At 47.1% G+C, this 17834-nt stretch overlaps 1 protein-coding gene across 1 annotated transcript; it reads left to right on the top strand.

Annotated features, from left to right (window-relative positions):
- Positions 1 to 558: 558 nt before the first annotated feature.
- On the top strand, positions 559 to 14360 carry CEACAM1 (CEA cell adhesion molecule 1). Its single transcript, XM_089902807.1, is given in 8 exon segments — positions 559 to 824; positions 1751 to 2110; positions 5866 to 6141; positions 9831 to 9960; positions 10686 to 10738; positions 11424 to 11455; positions 12470 to 12533; positions 12536 to 14360. Coding segments are annotated over 8 exon segments (1032 nt in total). The 5' UTR covers positions 559 to 760; the 3' UTR covers positions 12589 to 14360.
- Positions 14361 to 17834: the final 3474 nt, after the last annotated feature.

Here is a 17834-nt window from a genome sequence, read left to right as displayed (position 1 = left end):
ACCTGAGAGCTAGTTCGATGCAGACTCTCAGGTCCACCCCACACCTGCTGAGGCAGACTCTGTGCTTTAATAGGATCTGCAGACCCTCTGTGTGCACAAGAGAGGGGAAGAGTCTACCCCAGCCTATATTATGGGGTCTCAGCCTGGCTGGGCATACATGTTACCTGGGCAGCTGCTGAAACAGCATTTCTAAGGTGTCATCTGTGCATTCACAGTCTTTATAAAGTTCCACAGTGATTCCAATGCACAGTGTGGGTGACATTCCTGTGACAAGGGTATGAGATGTAGCCGCAGGGCTCCTGCTCTAAAGGGAAAACCCAGAAGGGGAAGGGGAGGCTATGGGGGAGAGGCTGACTGTGCACCCCAACTGCAAACTGTGGGGAATGCCCAGGACATTGAGCCCCAGGGTTGTGCTCCCCCCAACCAATGGCAAATTGTGTGTGTGTGTTTCTAGGCTGAGGAGTCAAGCTGAAAAAGGCAGAAAGAGCAGCGGTTCACAGGGAAATGAATTGTAAACAGAAAGGGAAGATGGAGGAAGAAGAAGGCAGGCAGAAATGAGAGAGGAGGGAGAGGGAGGGCCCTGGGCAGAGACCCCGCCCCTGGCCCACGTGACCCAGCGAAGTGCTCCTGCCCCAGGAGGAGGCCCAGCACAGAGGGAGGAAGCACAGCAGAGCTCACACATCAGACAGCAGTGCTCGTGAGCGTTTCGGGAGCTGAAGCTCTTCTCACAGAGCGAGGGACACAGCAGACAGCAGACACCATGGAGCCCCCCTTAGCCCATGCCCGCAGAGGGTGCATCCCCTGGAACGGGCTCCTGCTGGCAGGTGAGAGGGGACAATTTTCAGGGTGTGGGCAGGGGTGGGAGAACAGAGACAGGCTGAGGTCTCTGGGGGAGACAGGGCTCTGAGAGTGAACAGAGGGCTTCTGTTTGGACCTGAGGGAAGAGGACATGGGAGCAGGGGAGGGTGGGGGGAGGGACTGAGCAACAGGAAAATCTCAATGAACTGGAATTGGTGAGGGGCAGGAAAACCTCAATTACTGTACATTTTCCAAATTATTCATCACTGAGCAGTAATTTTTCAAAACTGGTGACAATAACAATTTATGTCAGGGTGTCAATCCAGAAAAAAATGCAACCAGGAAGCTAAACACTGTCCTTACCCACCACCCTTAGAAACTGACAAATAAACACCAGGCGGTGGAGGCCCTGGGAACACTCATTCCTTCCTCACCTGGTATTTGGAGCCTGGTCCAGGCCCTGGGTTACAACCAGGATCAGACAAGTCTCTGCCGTCCCAGAGCTCACACTCTATGGGGAGGAAGACAGACAAGCAAAGAGATCTAGAATGTGCTGTCAGGTGCTGACAAGTGTCATGAAGGAAACGGAGCAGGGAAAGGTCAGAAAGTGAAGACGGAGGGTCTTCGGAGCAGGTGTCAGGGAGGGCAGCTCCCAACAGGCCCCTGAGTGTGAACAAGCGTGTGAGGGCAGCAAGGGAGTGAGCCAGGAAGACACCTGGGGAAACAGAGGAAATAACAAGCTCAGAGGGGCTGAAGTAATGGGGGTCATGCTGCTGACCCTGAGCCAGTAGCAAACACACATGCACACACAGACACAGACACACACACACACACACACTACAAAAACACACACCAAGGCTGAGGGATGAAGAGCCCTGCTCAGGACCCAGGGCCCCATTTTTCCATCCCAACACATAGGTCAGAATATTAATTTCTCTCTCTTCCCTCCTAGTCCCACTCATAACCTTCTGGAAGCTGCTCACCACTGTGAAACCCACTATTGAATCGGTGCCCATCAATGCTGCGGAAGGCACGGATGTGCTTCTACTTGTCCACAGTGTGACAGGGGATCTTCTAGGCTACAGCTGGTACAGAGGAGAAAGGGTAGAGAACAACCAAATAATTGCATCACATAGAATAGACTATAGTACAAGCACCACTGGGCTTGCACACAGCGGTCGAGAGACAATATACCCCAATGGGTCCCTGCTGTTCCAGAATGTCACCCAGCACGACACAGGATACTACACCCTGTTCATGATAAAGAATGATTTACAGACTGAAAGCCTAGCTGCACAGCTCCGCGTATACCGTGAGTGATTCCTCTCTGACCTCTGGGTGTGGGGTGGGGTGAATTCTATTCCCACACAGAGGACTGACAGGCCTGGACTGTGTCTCCATCCCCCTCTGTATCACATCCCAGGTTGGGGTTTGAACATTTAGTGCAGGACACACACACAGTGGAGACAAACTTCAAAGGATCAGAATTCTTTCGCAGAATCCGGACCCTGAAGACATTCTGTGCAGGAAGAAGGACCAGGCTGATGGGAGCAACACAGCAGAGGAAGATCAGCCGCAGTTCAACCCCCTGGGCCCCTCCCTGTGCCCATGACGTTGAGGAAGACCCTGTAGGATTCAGTATGGGCCTGGCCTGAGGGCCCCCTGGGACCCCCACAGAGAAGCTCAGCCCCGGGAAGCCCCTGCCCAGCTCCTCAGCTCCCGCCTCCAACAACCCCGGAGAACATTTGCCACTGTTGGGCTTTATCCTCCTGGACGGGGTTGACTGGGAGCAGTGACTTCCCAGCTGCCTGACTCCCAAGGCTTCAGAGCTGGTCACCAGCCAGGGCTCAGCCCCAAGAGCCACATTTGGGCAGGGGTGGAGTCTGGGCCTTCACCTGAGACTCAGCATGGAGAGCAAGACAGGTTATTAGCCGACCACCTGGGGGACTAAGGAGACTCCAGAGGAAGGTCAGCATCCTTAGGGAGGAACAGAGGACAGAAGATGCTCCTGGCAGCTCCTTGACCACCGGGCACAGCCCAGGGAGCCCTCTCCTGTGGATGCAACTAATAATAGATGCAGTTTTTATGGTCAGTTCCTCTATGCTCAGCTTTAGGTCAGTTAATTATTAATGATTTAAGGTTAATACACAGGCAACATGGCAATCCTGAGACAATTTACCATTTTTTCTATTTTAATGAGGAGAAACTGAGTTAAAGGGGATTACACTCACTGAATCAGAGTCACACAGACCATGACTGGCTGGCTAATCAGAGTCATGCCAAGATAACAGCCCTGTCCTCTCCTCCATCCCGGGGGCCTTGTTGTGCATCTTTGGACCCAGAAGCCAGCTGTTGGTTCAGATCCTTTCTTCTTGGGCATCCCCAGCTCAGAGGGAGACTCTGGCATGGAAAGTGAAAGGAAATGGAAAATGAATCCTGTTTACTCTAGAACTAAATGACCTGCAACAATGATCATAGTCAGTGACAGGAATGTCCAGGCCTTCCCTCTTCAGGTAGCCAATGCACAAGCTCCTTGCACTGGATGAGAAATCATTTATTTATTTGTCTCCTAATGTGCTGGGTGTCACTCCCGCTGGAATAACATGGGAAGGACTCGGTTTCCTCACTCTCCAACCTACACCTGCAAGCAGCATAGGGCCCAACAGGTAAACTCTCAATCTTTCTTTGATGAAGGAAGGATGGAAGGTATAAGAATGAGTGAATGACCTATAATCTCTTCAGGCACTGGAATCTGGATGCAGAATCCTAGGAGGTACTGGCCACACCTACTGCCTGTCTCTCTAGGGATGGGACCCATGTTCCATCCTCTGACCACCCGCCCCTAAAGCATGTTGGGAGCCAGGTCTCACGGTGACTGTGGGGCTGCTCGGCCATGGGAGGGTTTTCCAGAGGTCCTGCCTCTGGGCAGCAGTGGGGCTCTTGGATCTTTGACGGCACTTGTAACCCCCACTTTGAAGTCACTTGTAAATGGACATTTTTTGCTCTCTCTGCTGCTTCCATGTCTTTCATCTTCCTCCTCCTTCTTTCCAGTTGGGACTGGCCCTGCTCTGCACAGCTCCCCTACCCTTAAGCCTTCCACAGATACTCCCGCAAATGGCTGACTGCCCTGTTCCCGTCCTGCTAACACCTGTGGCCAGACCCACCCTCCCGGGCAATAGTAAAGGACACAGAAATCAGTGGGAGCAGCAGCCTCTGTGAGGCTCCAACACGAGCCAGTTTCCCCAGGTCACCAGGATAATGAGCTCCCACTTTGCCCTGGTCCAGGGCTCTTTCCCTCCATGATGCCAACAAGTGGAACACACCACGTAACAGGTGGTGAATCTAAGCCCTACATGACTCAACCAGGAAGTCAAAGGCAGAAAGACAGGTCTGCAGTCCCCAGTGGCTCACTTCACCTCTTTGATTTGTGACTCACATTCTTGTCCTTCTGTGAGCCTCCCGTTCCTCTCAGTGGTTCCCAAGACCTTCCCAGGGTGGGGCTGACAGACCCTGTGCCATCTGACTGCTTTACTGACTGTTTCATTGCCCGTGTGTCCTCATGATGGCACCTGTATCATAGGGCTCTCCGACGATGAGGTGCCCAAGCCACTGTCCTTTCACTTAGACTTGGCCCAACTCAGACAAATTTGATCCAGCTCTAGCTGTGTTTCCTGAGGTAGAAATAAAAGAAAAGAAAACATGCCACACGCCAGTGGTGGGCCTCCTCCCCATTTGCCTGACTGTCCACAGAAATTGGTGACAGGGACCTCTTCTCCTAAAGTTATTAACATAACACAGAACATTTCTACTAATTTAAATCATTCCTCTCTTTATAAAACAGACTCAGACCTCTCCCCCATCAATTCTGTCCAAGACTAAGGGCAGAGACGTTGGTTCTGCTGCCAAAGCCAGCCAGCATGTCCCCCTCACTGTTTTTTTTTTTTTTTAATATTTATTTATTTATTTATTTTGGCTGGGCCTTAGCTGCGGCATGCAGGATCTTTAAGTTGTGGCAGGCGGGCTTCTTAGTTGCGGCATGCGAACTCTTAGTTGGGGCATACATGCAGGATCTAGTTCCCCGACCAGGGATCGAAGCCGGGTCCTCTGCATTGGGAGCGCAGAGTCTTACCCACTGGACCACCAGGGAAGTCCCTCCCCCTCACTCTTTTCTAATCATTCTTTGGACTCGCCTAGCCTTTATGGGGTCACTGTCTTGTCAATCACCTTTAACACCTGGGCAGAACTGCCCCACCTCATGGCCCTGCAGCCTGAATACTGGACTGACCACCAGACTTGCTCTGGGTCATCCCATGTGTTATTTCTGCTCAAACACCCAGTTCCAGGCCATGTTGCCCAGTCTTCTTGGGGTTTAAGGACTATGGGATGGCCCATCATTACCTATCTCTAGGGAACCTTGGAAATCGAGAACTCAGTGAAAACACATCTCCACCAGGCAATGTAGGTCTGTGCAGCTTGAAGGGTCTCAAGACCTGCATGTTCCAGGTGAACACCCCAAGGTCAGTCAGGTAGTCACCTGGTCAGTAAAATACTAAATGAGGGGGCTTCCCTGGTGGCACAGTGGTTGAGAGTCCGCCTGCCGATGCAGGGTACATGGGTTCGTGCCCCGGTCCAGGAAGATCCCACATGCCGCGGAGCGGCTGGGCCCGTGAGCCATGGCCGCTGAGCCTGCGCGTCCGGAGCCTGTGTTCCGCAACAGGAGAGACCACAACAGTGAGGGGCCCGCGTACCACAAAAACAAACAAACAAACAAACAAACAAACAAAAAACTAAATGAGAGAGCAAGGGGTCTCTGATTTCCAGGCCTATGTTACTGCTATCAAACCTTGATACACTTGAGAAAGTCTGTGCTTTCTCTCAGACATAGAGCAGGTGGTCTTATGCTCTCTGAGTTCAGATGTTCATGCATTTGTCTTGTGATACAAAGACCTGCCTTATTCTTTAAGGACTCAGTTTGGCTCAAAGGTGAGAAATGCCAACTCTGACTGAAGATGCTATTGGAGGAATCAAGGTATAAAAGGGGCAATGTTCTCTCTGTTGTCTTCACAGCGGTGTTGCGCACCCCAGTCATCACCAGCAACAACTCCAACCCCATGGAGCAGGACACTGTAGTGTTAACATGTGGGCCTGAGACTCAGAACGCCTCCCACAGGTGGTGGGTCAACGATCAGAGCCTCCCCAACAGCACCAGGCTGGAACTGTCTGAGGACAACAGGACTCTCACTTTATTCCATGTCACGAGGAATGACACAGGACCCTATATGTGTGAAACTCGGAACCCCGTGAGTGTCAGCCGCAGTGACCCATTCACCCTGAATGTCATCTGTGAGTAGCCTCTGTTCCTATGTGCCCCAGGCAGCCTGACTGAATCTCCACTGCTGGAGGCCAGACCACACCCATCCCTCTCAGGTCCAGGTACATGGACTCTCACCTCTGGATATCAGGTTGGCCATGACTTCCTGTCCCAGGCAAATCTGGGCAGGCCCAGCCTTGAGCCAAGTCTAGGAGGCAACAGCGGCTGACACGGGTCTCTCACTGTTTTGCGGTACACGGGCCTCTCACTGTTGTGGCCTCTCCTGTTGCGGAGCACAGGCTCCAGACGCGCAGGCTCAGCGGCCATGGCTCATGGGCCCAGTCGCTCCGCGGCATGTGGGATATTCCTGGACCGGGGCACGAACCCGCGTCCCCTGCATCTGCAGGCGGACTCTCAACCACTGCGCCACCAGGGAAGCCCCGTAATACCACACTTTTGATTACTGTAGCTTTGTAACAAATTTTGAAATCAGGAAATGCGAGTCCTCCAACTCTGTTCTTCTTTTTCCAGATTTTTTTGGCTTTTAGGGGTCTCCTGAAATGCCATATGAATTTTAGGGCTGATTTTCTATTTCAGCAAAAAAACAAAAAAGTCATTGGGGAATTTTGATAGGGATTGCGATGAATCTTAGATCACTTTGGGTAGTACTGTCATCTTAACCATGTTAAGTCTTCCAATCCATGGACATGGAATGTCTTTCCATTTATTTATGTCTTCTTTAATTTCTTTCAGCAGTGTTTATTTATAGTTTCTCAGTGTATAAGTCTTTCACCTCCCTGGTTAATTCCTGAATATTTCATTATTTTTGATAGTATTGTAAATAAAATTTTCTTAATTTCCTTTTTGAATGTTTCATTGTTTGTGTATAGAAACAACTGATTTTTTAAGTAGTATTTATTTATTTATTTTTGTTTTTGGCTGCATTGGGCCTTCGTTGCTGTGCATGGGCTTTCTCTAGTTGCGGCGAGCAGGGGCTAGTCTTCATTGTGGTGCACGGGCTTCTCATTGCGGTGGCTTCTCTTGTTGCGGAGCACGGGCTCTATGTGCGTGGGCTTCAGTAGTTGTGGCACGCAGGCTCAGTAGTTGTGGCACGCAGGCTCAGTAGTTGTGGCTTGCGGGCTCTAAAGCACAGGATGAGTAGTTGTGGCGCATGGGCTTAGTTGCTCTGCAGCATGTGGGATCTTCCCGGACCAGGGATTGAACCCATGTCCCCTGCATTGGCAGAAGGATTCTTAACTACTGCGCCACCAGGGAAGTCCTGATTTTTACATGTTGATTTAGTATTCTCCAGCTTTGATTAATTTGTTTATTAGTTCTAACAGTTTTCTTGGGGATCTTTATGGTTTTCTACATATAAGGTCATGTTATCTGCAAACAGAGATAATTTTACTCTTCTTTTCCAATTTGGATGTCCTTTATTTCTTTTTCTTGCCTAATTGCTCTGGTTAATACAACCAATACTATTTTGAATAGAAGTGGAAAAAACAGGCATTGTTGTCTTGTTCCTGACCTTAGAGGAAGAACTTTCAATCTTTCACCATTCAGGATGATGTTAGCTGTGGGTTTTTTATATATGTCCTTTATTATGCTGAGGTGGTTTCCTTCTTTTCCTAGTTTGAGTGTTTTCATCATGAAAGGTTAGTGGATTTTTGTCAAGTGTTTTTTATTGGTTTAACCTCCTTACTTTATGTCTATTCATAGACTCTATTTCTTTGTGATTTCATCTTGGCAGCTTTCATGTTTCTAGGAATTTGTCCATTTTGTAGAAGTTATCCAATTTGTTGCCAAATGATTATTCATAGTACTCATATTTTGTAGAATTGGTAGTAATGTTCCCACATTCATTTCTGATTTTAGTAATTTGAATCTTCTTTTCTTAGTCAACCTAGTTAAAGATTTGTCAATTTTGTTAATATTTTTGAAGAACCAAATATTGGTTTTATTGATTCTCTCTACTGTTTTTCCATTCTCTAATTTATTTATCTCCATTCTAATTGCTATTGTTTCCTTCATTCTACTAGCTTTGGTATGTTTTTTTTTTTCCCTTGTTTTGTTTTTCGTGTCCCTCAAGTTGTAAATTTAGGTTGCTGACTTGAGATCTACTTTTTTAATGTAAGCATTTACAATTATAAATTCTTGCACAGGATTCTTGACTTCTCTGAGCCTCAGATTCCTCAGCTGAAAATTGCAGTAAAAGTACCTGCTTCATGGTTTTGTTTCAGATTTAATGTAATATTCAATTAAACCCACAGCAAAATACACACAAAGGAAAATTTTTCCAAAAATGTTAGCTGCTATAATTACTACTATTATCAGTAGGTTATGTGAAATCGGGTACTCCGATTCAAGAATTACCTAACTCTAGATCCACCTCTTATTAGCCATATGACTTTGGGTTTTTCACTACTGGAAGCCTCAGATTTTCCATCTGTAAAATGGAAATAATGTCTATCTGACAGGGTTATTATATGAATTAAATGAGATATATGGGAAATATTATATATAGCACAGAATCTGGCACATAGTAAGTACATCATAACAATAGCTAACATTAGCATTAATTTTCAGTTTTGAGTTGAATGGTGAGGGAAACTGAAATAAAAAAGAACAAGAGGGCTTCCCTGGTGGCGCAGTGGTTGAGAGTCCGCCTGCCGATGCAGGGGACGTGGGTTCGTGCCCCGGTCTGGGAGGATCCCACATGCCGCGGAGCAGCTAGGCCTGTGAGTCATGGCCTCTGAGCCTGTGCATCTGGAGCCTGTGCTCTGCAGCGGGAGAGGCCACAACGGCGAGAGGCCCACGTACCACAAAAAAAAAAAAAAACAAAGAGGCAAAAGGTATTATATATTTGGGGAAGGAAGGCATAACACAAAAGACCCATAGGAACATGTTACTGAGTAAATATGGAAGAGAGAAAAAAAGGAGTTGAGTGCAAAGTTTCACATCTAGTATGTTAGTTTTCATCCTGTGAGATGCAGCCCAGATGGGATTAGACATACAAGACATTCATTGGGAAAAATGCCTGTGAAGGAAAGTGGGGCAGGAGTGGGAAGAGCCTGGGAGGGTCCTCAGACCATGATGCATATTGGATCCCTGGGAAGGAGAAAGGGAAGGAGGAAGTTTTAGGCTGCAGTGCAGTTCTAAGAGAGTGTCTGCAAATCTGGTGAGGAGTCCTTGAACTAAAGTCACCCAGCACAAAAAATTCATTTCTCGCAGAACTGGGATTGATTTCATATTCCTGCTGGGAACCTGTGTGAGGGGTGGTCTCTGTGCAGAGGGGCAGTGAATTCAGAGGGCCTTCCATCAATAAATCCCCACCAAGACACCTAACAGGCACATATTCAAGGTGGCCACACGTGGGCCACACCCAGAGAAAGATGTAATCATGAAAAGATGGGAAGCTATAACATAGAAAAATAACCATCAGTGCTTCTTCCATTTCCAAAGCCTTCAAAAATATCTGAGTGCAGAAAGGCCACACTGGAATTGAGGCATGTCCAACCACCAACCTAGAAATACAGTCAGAGAGAAAAAAATTACAAAAATATAGTCGGCTAGTCACCTCACAGCAACCTTCCACAGAAATTTTATTCCTTGAAGGAACAAGTCGAGACTATTTCATATTGAGAGTTATTTCCCAGAGTACCCCCCACTGTAAAATAATGTCACCTTCATTGACTCTTCGTTTTTCTTTCGATGACAGTTGATTCAACACAAGGAGGTTCTTCTGGCCTCTCAGGTGGTGCTATTGCCGGCATTGTGATTGGAGTCCTGGCTGGCGTAGCTCTGATTGCACCCCTGGTGGATTTCCTGTATATGAGATAGACTGAAGGGTATGATGCCTTTCCTCTTGTTCTGCTTTCCCTGAGGCTAATCGTCATGCTCGGGAGAGGGAAGGAGACTTCATCTCTGTCTCTGGACCTGGATCTGCTCCTCATGCTTCCTAAAATCTTTCTTCTTGGCATTAATTCCTGTGGGTCTCTTCTTCCCTGGTCTTCACGCTTCCTGTGCCCTACTCTGTCTTGGACATAGTTATTCCCATCCCCACCTGGTTTACAGGGGGCAGAACGAATTATGTTCCTCTGTCCCCAGTCAGGGAAGCCAAGGTCCAAGAAGGAAAACTAATGAGGAAATGAAAGAAGCAGGAGGAAGGGGGTCCTGCGCTCTGTCGACAACAGTAGCAGGAGGAGGGAGGGACAGGACAGGAAGAGAACCTAAGAAAAGCAGAAACAACCAAAGGCCTCCTGGGCAATAAATAAAGTGACAAAGAAACAGCATCTACCTACAAAAGGGGAAAGGTGTCAGGGTAGAAATAAGCTCAGAAGCAGTTGGCATGAATGGCCCTAAATGTGAACAGCCAGTAAGCAGGAGAGGAGTAAACACCAGAAGGGATGATGGGTAGATTGAAGGAGGAGGTCCTCAGAGGAAACAGGGCCAACCAAGGTATAAAGGAACACTGAGGAGCCCCAAGGAGTCATGCTGACAGGGTCCTTCCTAATTCAAGGAGCAAAGGTCCTGTGCCTGGGAATAGCAGTCACAGTGTCTGATATTTATTTAGGGCAAGTGACCAGCGCGATCTCACAGAGCACAAATCCTCAGACCACAACCAGAGTAAGTAAACCTGCTCACCTAGTGAGAGCTCGTATGTCCTACTATATACCCTGCCCTACCAGGGAATCCCGGATTTCCAAGTGAATCCCTACCTTCTGAATTATTAGAGGGGATCTCAGTTTCCCAAGCTTAAACTGGCATAGGTCCTCACGCCCTTCCTAGCCATGTAAGATTCCCCTGAGACACAGCTGGGGAAGAGACACTCACCCCTCCTAGGCCAGGCAAGCCAAGCAGGCCATGAGATGGACATGTTTCCAGGAGCCTTTTCCTCATCCTACCTCCTTCCCCCTCCTGCCTCTATTACGGATGCGGGCATCTCCTTTGGTGAGACTTTCCCTGCCTTTGGTGCTCTGGGTACTGTGGGCCTCAATGCCCCTCCTTGCCGCTGGAGCCTGCTGCTGAGACACACACCTGGGCAAAACTGGCCTTGTGAACTGGAAGAAATCTTCAGAAGTGCACTGAGGCCTCTCCCCACCCCTCCTTGGTCTCATGCCCTGGGGTCTGGACCACAGACTGAGGGAAGCGAATTCCTTAAGTCTTAATCATGGGCCACCCCCCCACCCCACCCTCTCACCACCTGCCACCTCCTTCAGCTAGAAGCACAACAGCTTAGGGACACCACGTTCTGAGGCAATAAGTTAGTTCTGCATTTTCATGGGTTGATAACTCTCCTTTGTTTCCCTAGGTCAGGGCCACTCTGACAATTCACCTAACAAGGTAAGCACAGCCAGTTTCACTGGCTCCTTTTCTCATGGAAATATCTCTGTGTAGAATGGGTTATTCTTGAAGATACAAAAGTGAGATCAAGTTTGGGTCAAAGTTCCTCACTTCAGCAACAGACAAAGAAATATTACCCCCACCAGTCTACCTCATTGCAAGATGTGAACTTGAATCCTGGCTGGGACCTTGGGCTGGTAACTTAACCTCTTTGATTCCCGGCTTTTTCACGTGTAAAATGGACATGCTGCCTCCTTCAAAGAGAAGTTCAAGGAATTAAATGACATAACAAAGGTAAAGCACCTGACACAATGCCCAGCTCAAGGGAGGCACTAGATCATTCTCCCTCTTCTGCCTCCAATCTGACCCTGCTCTTACTATCAAATGATAATTTCCAATCTAATAGATCTGAGGTCTTAGTTCCTTTACTTTCTGATAATTGTACTGAATTTTTCTCATCTTAACCTTCAATAGAATATACATTTATATTGAAAAGTGCTTCAATCATAAGTATATTTTAACAATGTTTAAGTTTCTACATACCTATGTAAACAGCACCCAAATCATTTAAAAAAAATCAACCCCCCCAACAAACACACACACAAAACGCTCCAGTTACTTCCCTCCAAAGAGTAATGACTATCCTTATTTCCAGTGTATTAGGTTAGTTTTACCTGATTATGCACTTATATAAATGAAAAATACAGTGTATACATGTGTCTGGCTTCTTTGATTCAAAATTGTTTTGTGAGATTCATTCATATTGTTGTGTGCCTTTGTCGTTTATTTATTCTCATTGCTGTATCATCATATTTCACTGTAGCATTCCATAATCTATCTCTTCTAATGAACATTCAATAGGATGTTAGTAAGCAGAGAAAATAGGTAATAAAAGCCCTTCTCTGAAGCTAAAAGTTTCAAAGTGGTGAAAGCATGTGGTGCTGAATCACACTGGACAAGGTGAGGGCCTGGCCTACGACCCTGATTTAACTGACTGCTGTTCATTCCTTTCAGATTGACGAAGGTGCGTATTCTGCCCTGAACTTCAATGCCCAGGAATCAAAGAAACCAACTTCAGCCTCCCATCCCTAACAGCCACAGAAACAGTTTATTCAGAAGTGAAAAATAAGTAATGCAACCAGTCCTGCTCACTGCACTTATTCCAAGCTTCTCGTCCCCATCCCTAGGAGATCCCTTTGCCCTCCGGGGAAAATGTGAATAGTGTCTTTCCCCCCCTTTCATCCCTAATGAGGCTCCTCCAGGCTGCCTGGTCACAGTCCCTTCCTTCAGTGTCAGTAGATGAAAAGGTACATCCAGGAGGAGGTCTGTAGGAAACCCAACCTTCCTTGTCATTGAACTTTGGCAAAGCAGACCTTGGGAGAGAGTTGCCAGAACCTCCACGCCTCCCCATTTCCTGACCTAAACTGGTTTTAAACTTGCTCATTCCTTCCCACCCCAGTCCTTTCATATTGGAGTTTAACTTGAATTTGCCATAACCTGGAAAATTATGTCCTTGATCCACTGAAATGCATGTGCCAGAAAAGGAAAAGGAAAAGGAAAAACTTCTCCTGCTCTCTGAAGCCCGGTGTGAACCCACCATTCACAGGAAAACACATACATAACCAATTCTGAACTGGGAAATTCTATACCTTTGTCCACTTTCAGGGTTGTCTACCTGCAGGACCAGGGCTAAACAACTTACTACTTAGCTAGAATACCACCTAAACCTTTGAAAGCCTGTCTTCAGAGAACCTACTAGAAGCAACTAGAAAACTTCTCAAAGTCCATAAGTGAATCCTAATGGAAATTGCAAAAAATGCACATACTGTTTTAATAACTTTATGGGCTTCATTAAAGGCAATGCTCCGAGATGGAGGGATTATCGCTTTAGAGGACAATCAGCTCTTAACAGAGACAATCTGCTGGGATTTGGGAAAGGAATCAGAAAGCTACCCTGCAGAGATTATTTAAATAATGGTTAAAGAATGTACAATTTGGGGTATTGGGTTTTTTCCTTCCTTCTGAGACATTTGCCATTTAAATTTTTGTAATTGTTTGTTTATGTGAAAGGGGTTATGTTTACTTAATTTGCTGTGTAAGCCAATCTGATTGCCTTAGGTGAAAGAAGCCACCAAAACCCCTCAAGTCCCTCTGGCCAGGAGCTCCTCAAGCTTTTTATGTCAGGGGCTCCACACAGAAAATAAGAAGCAGCAGTTTTCTACGTTCATGGCCAGAAAGGGATCTCGCTCAGTTTCTAGGCACCTCAGACCAACCATCAGCACCATTCTATTCCGCGTTTCTGCCTGTGCATGTTCCATCTGCCCCACTCACCTTCTCAGGAAACCTTGGCCTCTGCTAAGGTGTGTTTGGTTCTTGAGAAGCAGGAGCACCTGAAGGGGACACGACCACCCACGCAGCTGGCCTCGTTTACAACCTAGAAAGCTGCACTGGTGCTGATGCTCCTTAGGACACAAGGGGAGGATTATAGTTCAGCTCTGGGCTTCGTGAAAGCCTCTGAAATTTGTTTTCTCCCATGGGGTCTATGAGACCCAATGTGTCAGCATAAAAAGGACGGGCAGGAGAAGGAGAGGCACGTCTACTTCCCACCCAGCCTCCTTCTGCATGGATGGAACCTCCTTGAGGCTGTTGAGAGAAAGGTTTTATTCCATATTCATTACTTGATCTAATGCTGTGTGGAACTGGCCCCCTCAAAGAGGGTTGGTTGGGAGTTCTCTGTACTCAGGTACCTCTTTCAGGGTTTTTTAACCCTGACACAGACTTGTATATACCTCTCCTCATCCACACTATTCTGTGTAATTTAATTTTGCCTGGCTAAGGCCGCTTCTGAATTATTTGTAAAATTTGCTCTATATTTATAATAAAAATTATACATCAGGCATCAACATGCTGCCTCACAGTTGGTACTATTTTCTACAATGTTTTCTTTACAGGCAGAAGAAACAGAAATTGCTTAATAGAGAGTCAGCGTGAGCCTATTTCTAAGTCCACATGGTATCTGAACTAGCGATCAGAGAATTCGCTCAATTCATTTGCACACCTGCTAACAAAGTGAGTCTATCTGGAGCAACAAGCCACAGCTCCAACCTGCCTGGGAGAAACTGCCTGTCTTCCTCTGGGACAGAAGATGATTTCATGAGTAGAAGATCTCCTGGCCTCTTTACTAGGGACAAATCACACTTCCCACGCAGATGGCTCCAGTGAATCAGATGCAGCGATACAGCTTTCACTCCAACAGTCTCCACGGCTTCAGGGGTATAGAAATCTCTCTAGCACCCTCCCTCCTCCTTGTACCCTGTTCCTTTTTTTCTGCCCCTCAGAGGGTCAGAGCTCTTCTAACCTGGGTAACCTTCATTCCTTAATTAGCCTGTTATCTCATTTCCTTCATTTCCAAGCAATTGAAACGTGTGCTGTCTTTCTCCTTCCTCATGCCCTGGTTTCTCCTGGCCCTCTGCAGTGCTGGCTCCCTTCCCAAGACCACCGGAAGCAGCAGAAAATCGGCACCCATCTCTTGGCCAATTCAAAGGTACTTTCACTGTCCTCACATTGTTCGCTTTTACCACATCTGAGACCACACACAACTTCTTCCTTCTGGACACTCTCCTCCTACCAGCCCCACCTGTGCATTGCACCCCGACCTCAGATTTCCTACTCAGACCTGCTTGTCTCGCTCCACACCACCCTCTTTCCACAGCTTCCATGACCTCTCTGCAGGGGGCTCCTTCATCTATATCTCTAGCCCGTCTACTTCCCAGAACTCATGACACTCACATCCAAATACCTTCTGAAATTGCTCCCCATCTGAACTGGCTTTCCCCCACAGGTCACTCATTCCTCTCAGTGACGCCACTGCTTCCTCGGCTCTTGCTCTTTTGTTTTCTAGATTCAATACATCGTCGAAGCCTGTTGATTCCTTGTTTAACATCTCTCAGTTATGTCATTCTCTCCATTCCCATACACCTAAATAACCCAGGCCCTCAACACCTCTGCTGGAAATACTGCTTCCAGTACTGAAGTTAGCAGAGTTAGCATCCCCCCACAACTAGGGCGCCTGCCGGCCCCTGGTGGGGAACTCTGACCCCCAAGGAGACGGGAGGAACCCCAGAGTGAACCGGTAGGATGTAGGGGGACCGAGGGGGGAGGAGAAGTGAAGGCCAGACAAGATCGGCACCCCTGAGGCCGGGGAGATCAGGAGAGGCAGGTAGGAGGGACTCTCCGGGAAGAGCGGGAGAGGAGCGGAGGCCGTTTGCCCCGCTCACTTGGGCCCTGGGGAGCCTGCTGAGTTCGCAGGCGTATCCCCTGCCCTCCAGACCCCTCTCCAGGCCACGTGGGTCCTTGGGGGCATAGGAGGGAGATGGGGGACATCAGGAGAGGCAGGCAGGAGGGGCCCTCTGGGAGGAGCAGGAGAGGAGCCGAGGGTGATTGCCCCACCCACTCAAGCCCAGGAAGCCTGCTGGGCTCCCAGGTGAGGTCCCCCACCCTCTGATACCAGGGGTGGGGGGCACGCCTGGGCCCCTTCTGTTCTGTTAAGACTAAGCCCCACCCCCCACAGCCCCCAGGGCCTTTTCCAGCCCTATGGGTCCTAAGCATAGGCCCCGCCCACTGCCCAAACCTCACCCTTGCTTAGGTCCCGCCCTCCACAGCCAAGGCCTTTTCCCCCTTTGTTTTTTCTTTTTTTCTTTTCCCTCCTCCTCCTCTTTTTTTACTATTGTGGTACTGTTGCACCTTCTGGTTCATCTATATTTCTACATTTTTATATTCTTTCTAACATATCTGTTATTTTCCTAGTCTAATTTTATTTTGTACTTTGCTATTGTTCTCTCTCTCTCTTTTTTTTTTTTTTGCCAACCCCACCCCACCCCGTGGCTTGCAGGATCTTGGTTCACAAGCTGGGGGTCGGGCTGAAGCTCCTGTGGTGGGAGCTCCCTGTCAGAAGCCCTGGACTAACAGAGAACCTCAGAGCCCAGGGAATATTCATCAGAGTGAGGTTTCATGGAGGTCCTCATCTCAGCACCAAGACCCAGCTCTCCCCAACAGCCTACAAACTCCAGTGTTGGAAGCCTCAGGCCAAGCAACCAGTAAGACAAGAACACAACCCCACTCATTAAAAAAAAAGAGACGGCAAAAAAATACGTCACAGATGAAGGAGCAAGGTAAAAACCTACAAGACCAAATAAATGAAGAGGAAATAGGCAATCTACCTGTAAAAGAATTCAGAGTAATGATAATAAAGATGATCCAGAATGAATGGAAGCATGGATTGAGAAAATACAAGAAATGTTTAACAAAGATTTAGAAGAACTAAAGAACAGAGATGAACAACACAATAACTGAAATGAAAAATACACTAGAAGGAATAAATAACAGAATAACGGAGGCAGAAGAACGAATAAGTGAGCTGGAAGACAAAATGGTGGAAATAACTGCCAAGGAGCAGAATAAAGAAAAAAGAATGAAAAGAATTGAAGACAATCTCAGAGACCTCTGGGACAACACTAAACGCACCAACATTCGAATTATAGGGGTCCCAGACAAAGAAGAGTAAAAGAAAGGGTCTGAGAAAATATTTGAAGAGATTATAGTGGAAAAGTTCCCTAACATGGGAAAGGTAATAGTCGCCCAAGTCCAGGAAGCACAGAGAGTCCCATATAGGATAAACCCTAGGAGAAACACACCAAGATACATATTAATCAAACTAACAAAAATTAAATTCAAAGAAAAAATATTCAAAGCAGCAAGGAAAAAACAAAAAATAACATACAAAGGAATCCCCATAAGGTTATCAGCTGATTTTTCAGTGGAAACTCTGCAGGTCAGAAGGGAGTGGCAGGATATACTTAAAGTGATGAAAGAGAAAAACCTACAACCAAGGTTACTCTACCCAGCAAGGATCTCATTCAGATTTGATGGAGAAGTCAAAAGCTTTTCAGACAAACAAAAGCTAAGAGAATTCAGCACCACCAAACCAGCTTTACAACAAATGCTAAAGAAACTTCTCTAAGCAGGAAACACAAGAGAAGAAAAAGACCCACAAAAACAAACCCAAAACAATTAAGAAAATGGTAATAGGAACATACATACTGATAATAACCTTGAATATAAATGGATTAAATGCCCCAAGCAAAAGGCACAGACTGGCTGAATGTATACAAAAACATGACCATTTATATGCTGTCTACAAGAGACCCACTTCAGACCTAGGGACACATACAGACTGAAAGTGAAGGGATGGAAAAAGATATTCCATGCAAATGGAAATCAAAAGAAAGCTGGAGTAGCAATACTCGTATCAGATAAAATAGACTTTAAAATAAAGAATGTTACAAGAGACAAGGAGGGACACTACATAATGATCAAAGGA

The sequence above is a fragment of the Delphinapterus leucas genome, chromosome 20, assembly GCF_059928025.1.
Source record: "Delphinapterus leucas isolate spDelLeu-1000000601 "Yukka" chromosome 20, BTC_Dleu_Yukka2, whole genome shotgun sequence".
NCBI classification, from domain to species: domain Eukaryota; kingdom Metazoa; phylum Chordata; class Mammalia; order Artiodactyla; family Monodontidae; genus Delphinapterus; species Delphinapterus leucas.
This window is presented reverse-complemented; position numbering and strand designations above follow the sequence as displayed.